The 6967-nt window shown below is 42.4% G+C and overlaps 1 protein-coding gene across 1 annotated transcript; it reads left to right on the top strand.

Annotated features, from left to right (window-relative positions):
• The first annotated feature begins 597 nt into the window (after window positions 1-597).
• On the top strand, window positions 598-1904 carry LOC123075981 (uncharacterized). Its single transcript, XM_044498461.1, has 2 exons — window positions 598-708; window positions 1212-1904. The coding sequence occupies exons 1-2, from the start codon at window positions 625-627 to the stop codon at window positions 1611-1613; spliced, it is 486 nt and encodes a 161-aa protein (XP_044354396.1). The 5' UTR covers window positions 598-624; the 3' UTR covers window positions 1614-1904.
• Window positions 1905-6967: the final 5063 nt, after the last annotated feature.

Raw genomic sequence — 6967 nt, 5'->3', positions numbered from 1 at the left:
GGCCGTTCCTTGGTGTATGTAATCAAGGGCCTGTCTGTTGCATTAGGCGCCGGGGCCGGAGTAGCGCCGGCGCAGGGGAAGGGAAGGGGGCGCTCAGGGTATCACAGGGGAAGAGCCGTTTGACTTCTAGTGGTTTGGTTTACAAGGTTGGCTTGCATGCCCGTGCGTGGGGTTTGAGTTAGACTAGGAAAACAGACATGTTGTATCCGTATAGGTTTGTGAAGCTTGTGTCGGCTTACTGCAGGAATATATAGTTGCCTGAGTTATATAACATCGTGAAAAAGAGAAAAGAAATAAAGAAGAGAAGGCACGTCATCTGCCTTTGGCTGAATTTTTGGACCCATGTTTTGATGTGATATTTGAAACATATTTTTTAGGAAATTGCATGATATTTGAATTTTTTTCTTTTGAGAAACAATCTTTCACGTGTGATATTTAATTTTTTTTTGAGTCACACGTGTGATATTTGATGTGATTTGACGAATCCGAACACCTTTTGAGGCCCATTGAGCCGGGCCCATGAGTAAATTATTAGGGTTTGGTTCCTCTACTATGTTCGCTCCTATATATAGATCGTGAATTGAGCAATCCATCAACCTATTGTCCACAGGAGAAGAAGAAACGATGGCCAAGAAGAAGAAGGGGAAGTCCAGACGTGCAGCGCAGGGGGCGCCGTCGGACGGCGAGACAGCGATCGGCAGAAATAAGATCAACGAAAAAAATAGCGCGCTACAAAATATAGCGAGCCCCTTCTTAAAATGCTACACAAGTTATAGCGCGCTAATAGCATGCTATATTCCAAAATAGCGTTTGCAAAAAATGCCAAATATATCTACAAATAAAGTATTTCAGTACCTTAAGACATCATCATAGAGAGACATAATCTAGCCAGATAGGAAGCACAAATTTTAAACTGAATGTCAAACTGTAGTGAATCTATTTAACATATATTAACTCTGAACACTGATTACCTAGCCTACATTTACCATGCAATAACCATAAAACAAACCTGTGCTTCCCTATTTTTCTGATATTTTTCATCATTTGAACGCTATAACGCTACACGCTACAATGTTATAACGCCTGTAGCGCGCTAATTACATGAATAGCGCCATAGCGGCTGAATTTGCTAAAATATAGCGTTTCCTTCTAAATACGCTATAATGGCGCTACAGCGTTGTTATAGCGCGCTATTTTTTTCGTTGAATAAGATGCAGACGGGAACTGATCCGCCTTGTGCTATCATCAAGCATCGCATCCCCGAGCACTACGTGCGGTTCATCCTGGACCAGACGAGCGAGTCGCCCATGGAAGAGGAGGAGATCTCGTACCTACGGAGAAACCCGTCCCTGCTCCCTGGCTGCTCCGTCGACGAGGTGGCCGCCCGGCACAAGAGGATTGACGACGGCTTCGAGCGCTTCAAGACCCAGGTCCGCGACCAGTGGTTCGCCAACGGGTACGTCGAGGTGGACTACGACTACGTCGGGCACATAACAGCGGCGGAGGAGGAGGACCGGGCGCTGTGGCAGGAGCTGAGGAGGAAGCGAGGCATGACTAACCTCAAGTATGCCGACCCCAACGATCCCGTATACGCCGACTTCTACGATGCCTAGCCTTAGCTAGGTAGGTCTTCATGGCGTACTCACCTTGCTCCGGTTTCGACATGGTTCATGTCTATATTATTTGGTACTGTTTCATACATACACTTGATTATAACTAGCTAGGGGCGTGGATGATAGGGAAAGCAACACTGGCATCAAACTATATTTCTTGGTTTTCCAACTGTTAGGATTAATTAATTAGTTTAATTAGTTAGAATCTCTATCTGTGGAACGGACAGTCGGTTTCGCTCCCGAACGATCGCATCCTATTAGCAACGGACGCGTCGTTCCAATCGTGCCTATTGTAACAGTCGCGCCTGTGCGATGCGCCTCTTCAGCAGGTATATATTTGCACATCATCGCAATCAATCTATATCAGTGATTACTGTTCATTGCACTGTTCTTTTACACGTTATCACGCACTTCTCTCCAGCGAGAGCGGTAGGCCACACAGGAACTCGCCGGAGAAGAAAAACGAATTTCAAGGGATAATACAATGGAGGAGGAAATGTGTTTAGTGGATAGTGCATCTACTAACACGATATTTAGGGAGATGAAGTATTTCCAGACACTCAAGAAGAGTAATGGAAGTGTCATGACAATTGCTGGTCGAGACACGGTAATTGTTGGTTCTGGTCAAGCTACAATTACACTCCCTATGGGTACTAAATTCATAATCCAGGATGCTCTACTGTATCAAGATTCTACTCGTACCTTGCTGAGTTTTAAGGATATCCGCAAAAATGGTTTCCATGTGGAAACTAATGAAGAGAGTGGGGCTGAATGCCTACTCATAACTCAGCAAAAAGGATTTCGAAAGGAAGTCCTTGAGAATTTGCCTTCTCTATCTTCTGGGTTGTATTATACATACATTAAACCAGAGACGCATATGGCGTACAAGATAGTTTTTCAGAATCTTGATAAGTTCAAGATTTGGCATGGTCGCCTGGGTCATCCTGGATTGGGATGATGAGAAAAATTATTGATGGTTCTGTTGGACACAACATAACGGATAGAAAGTTCCCAAAATCATCGGATTTTGTATGCACAACATGTGCAACTGGGTAATTGATCACAAGGCCATCTTATGTGAAATTAAAGGATGAGCCGCTTAATTTCCTTGAACGCATTCAAGGAGATATTTGTGGTCCAATACAACCGTTATGTGAACCATTCAGATATTTTATGGTCCTAGTTGATGCATCAACAAGATGGTCAAATGTGTGTCTACTGTCAACAAGGAACCATGCTTTTGCAAAGCTAATTGCTCAGATCATTAAATTGAGAGCAAATCATCCTGAGCATAGGATAAAAGCCATCAGAATGGATAATGCCACGGAATTTAGTTCACGAGCATTTAATGATTACTGCCTAGCTTTGGGTATTTCTGTGGAGCACTCAGTACCTTATGTACATACTCAGAATGGTCTTGCGGAATCACTTATCAAGAGGATAAAGTTGATAGCAAGACCGCTCCTGCAGAATAGTAATCTTCCAGCTTCATGTTGGGGTCATGCAGTTTTACATGCTGCAGAATTGATACAAATTTGACCAACTGCATATCATACTGTCTCCCCGTTGCAGTTAGTACGTGGAAACCAGCCAAGTATTTCCCATCTACGGTAATTCGGTTGCGCGGTATATGTACCGATCTCACCACCGCAGCGTACATCAATGGGCCCTCATAGACGAATGGGATCTATGTGGGGTACAATTCTCCGTCAATCATTAAGTACCTGGAACCCCTGACAGGGTATTTGTTTACAGCCCGGTACACTGATTGCATTTTTGATGAGGACAATTTCCCGGCATTAGGGGGAGAGAATAACCACAAAGAATGCCGAGAAATAGATTGGGATGTGAAAGGCATCCAGTCCTTAGATCCACGTACGAATGAGTCTGAACTGGAGGTTCAGAAGATTATAAATTTGCAAAATATTGCAAATAATCTGCCAGATGCATTTACTGATTATAAAGGTGTCACAAAATCAAATGTTCCCACTATGAATGTGCCAGAGAGAGTGGATGTGACCCATAGATCTACTCGGCCACCCAAGAGGGGGAGGAATCTGGACACAAAGGACAAGACTTTGCAGAAGCGTCCAAGGGGAATGAGGAATCCTCAAAAAGTAAATGCAAGTCAACAAGATGTTGATATTCAACCTAGGGTTGAAGGACACCTGAAAGATGTTGGACATCCAGAACCCAACACGTGTGCACACAAATTTTGGTGTTGGGACATCGGAAGACCTTGATCCAATTGTTGAGGGAAATCACGAAGGATCAAAAGGTATTGATGAGATATCCATTAATTATATTGATTCAGGAGAATCATACAATAGAAAGACTACAGTTATCGACATTTATTTCGCCTCTAGAATTGTAGAAGGCCTTGATTTGGATCGAGTACCTAAGTCCATGGCAGAGTGCATGAAGCGCTCAGACTGGTCCAAATGGAAGGCAGCAATTGAGGATGAATTGCGCTCGCTCATAAAAAGAGGGGTATTCACTACAGTAATACCCACTCCTCAGCATGTGTTCCCTGTGGGAGCAAAATGGGTTTTCGTTCGTAAGAGGAATCAGAACAATGAGGTGGTGAGATATAAGGCGAGGCTTGTAGCACAGGGGTTCACGCAGAGACCCGACATCGATTATGATGGAACATATTCTCCTGTTATGAGTGGAACAACGTTCCGATATTTAATATCACTGGCAGTGAAAATGAATTTGTCTATCCAACTGATGGATGTTTTGACTGCATATTTATATGGGTCACTGGATTCAGATATTTATATGAAAGTTCCCGAGGGAATGAAGCTTCCAAATCCAAAGGCTAACCGCAACATGTATTGTGTAAAGCTTCAGAAGTCATTATATGGCTTGAAGCAGTCGGGAAGAATGTGGTATAACCGACTAAGTATATTCCTTCTTCAGAAGGGTTACTCAAACAACAGTGATTGCCCATGTGTGTTTATTAAGAAATCTAAGAATGGATTTTGCATTATTTGTGTGTATGTGGATGATCTGAATATCATTTTTTTAGCAGGAAACAGTAGGAAAGGCTCCTACTGTATTGTATTAAGAGATATCACCACTGTACATAGTATATTTACAACAGATTGGGGGGGGGGGAGAAGTCCTAACCTTTTGGTGTAGGGGGGGGAGGAGATAAAACAAAAGGAGCTAAGTAAGAGAGGCTACGAAGTCTAGCACCAGAGGCCTACATGCCTCCTTAACTCTGTGCTGGAGCAAAGAAAAATCAGTAATAAACCTAGCTAGCCAGGATTGCAATGTGGGGACCACAGCTCTAAAATTCTTGTTGTTCCTTTCTTTCCATAAGCTCCATGCGGCGAGGAGGAACTTTTCCAGAAGCATCTTCGTGGCACGGCTCTCTTTTTTGTCTTGAATGGCTTGGAACCTGCTGGCAAACGGCTCCCAGTTGAGATTAAGGCGTGCCCAACACTGACGGCTGAAGGAGCAGGTGAAGATCATGTGGTCAACCGTTTCTTCAACATCAAGACCACATAAAACACATGTATGGTCATCACCAATGTCGTAGTGCCTCCTCTTCAACATGTTGCGCGTGTTGAGCCTATCATTGAAGAGTAGGCAACCAAAAACCTTTATTTTCATTGTACACTTGGATTTCCAAATCCACTGGAAGATCGGATGTGCCTGGATGTCTCGGAAGTAGTGATTGTAGTAATCAGTAGACTTGAATATTGCCTTGCCCCAGACATAGTGCTACACATCAGAGGCAGCCGAAGAGGGTTGAAACTGGGTTGTTTTGGTTTGGATGTCTTGAATCTCAGCATGCGCCTGCGGGGACAAAGGGAGGTGGAAGGCCTCATGGAGCGACATGGACATTGGGACTACACAAGAAATACATGAGGCAAGTAATCATCTTAAGCCGGAGTTTGAGATGAAATATCTGGGTAAGACTAAATTTTGTTTGGGCTTACAACTTGAACATCTTCCTTTAGGAATACTTGTTCATCAGTCTGCTTATATACAAAAGATTCTTGAGAAATTTAATATGGATAAAGCATATCCATCGAAAACACCAATGGTTGTTAGATCTCTTGATAGAGATAAAGACCCATTTAGACCTAAGGGTGATGATGAAGAGGTATTAGGGCCTGAGTTTCCTTACCTCAGTGCTATTGGAGCACTAATGTATCTAGCAAACTGCACCAAGCCTGATATATCATTTGCAGTAAATTTATTGGCTAGATTCAGTGCATCACCAACAAAGAGGCATTGGGTTGGTGTGAAGAACATTTCAGATATCTTCAAGGCACCAAAGATCTTGGTTTGTTCTATCGGAAAATCAAGATAAGACCATGGTGGGATATTGTGATGCTGGATACCTATCAGATCCCCATAATGCCAGATCACAGACTGGTTTTGTCTTCTTGACTGGAGGTACGGCTTTTTCTTGGAAGTCGACAAAACAAACGCTGGTGGCTACGTCCACGAATCATTCTGAAATTATTGCTTTGTTTGAAGCATCATGTGAATGTGCATGGCTTCGCAGAATGATTAACTTTATTGAAAGTTCAAGTGGGATTGGATCATTGGAATCACCCACTATTATCTATGAAGATAATGCTGCATGTATTACACAGATGCAAACCGGTTATATAAAGAGTAATATTACAAAGCATATTTCTCCTAAGTTATTTTATCCCCATGAGTTACAGCAGACCGGGGAGATAAATATTTTGCAAACGAAGTCATGTGATAATCTTGCTGATTTGTTTACAAAGTCATTACCAAGTTCTTTATTTGAGAAGTACATCAGTGGAATTGGTATGAAACGACTTCGGGATTTGCAAAGTTCAGCGGGAGTGTCTCCCTGAATGATAATCTGTTTGTGATCCTCGGATCATTGATATTGTACTCTTTTCCTTTATAAGTTTTTCCTAAATGGTTTCTTATGAAAGGTTTTTAATGAGGCAATAGTAATACAGGCATTGTGATATGTCGGGTTTTTTCTTATTTTCCCACTGGGTTTTTGGAAGGAGTTTTTGATGGCATATTGTATATATCTCCTCATATTTTTTCTACAAGGTTTTTGGAGGAGACTAATCATAATGATGATGATGTTTACAAGAATAATTGAGGCAGAGATTAGGGGGAGTGTTAGGATTAATTAATTAGTTTAATTAGTTAGAATATCTGTCTGTGGAACGAACAGTTGGTTTCGCTCCCGAACGGTCGCATCCTATTAGCAACGGACGCGTCGTTCCAATCGTGCCTATTGTAACCATGGCGCCTGTGCGATGCGCTTCTTCATGAGGTATATTGATGTGACGTTCCCTTGACGTACGCGCATCTCTGTTTATTTTATGTTTTTTCTTTTG

The sequence above is a fragment of the Triticum aestivum genome, chromosome 3D, assembly GCF_018294505.1.
Source record: "Triticum aestivum cultivar Chinese Spring chromosome 3D, IWGSC CS RefSeq v2.1, whole genome shotgun sequence".
NCBI lineage: Eukaryota > Viridiplantae > Streptophyta > Magnoliopsida > Poales > Poaceae > Triticum > Triticum aestivum.
Note: the sequence above shows the minus strand (reverse complement) of the source record. Positions and strands in the feature narration are given on the sequence as shown.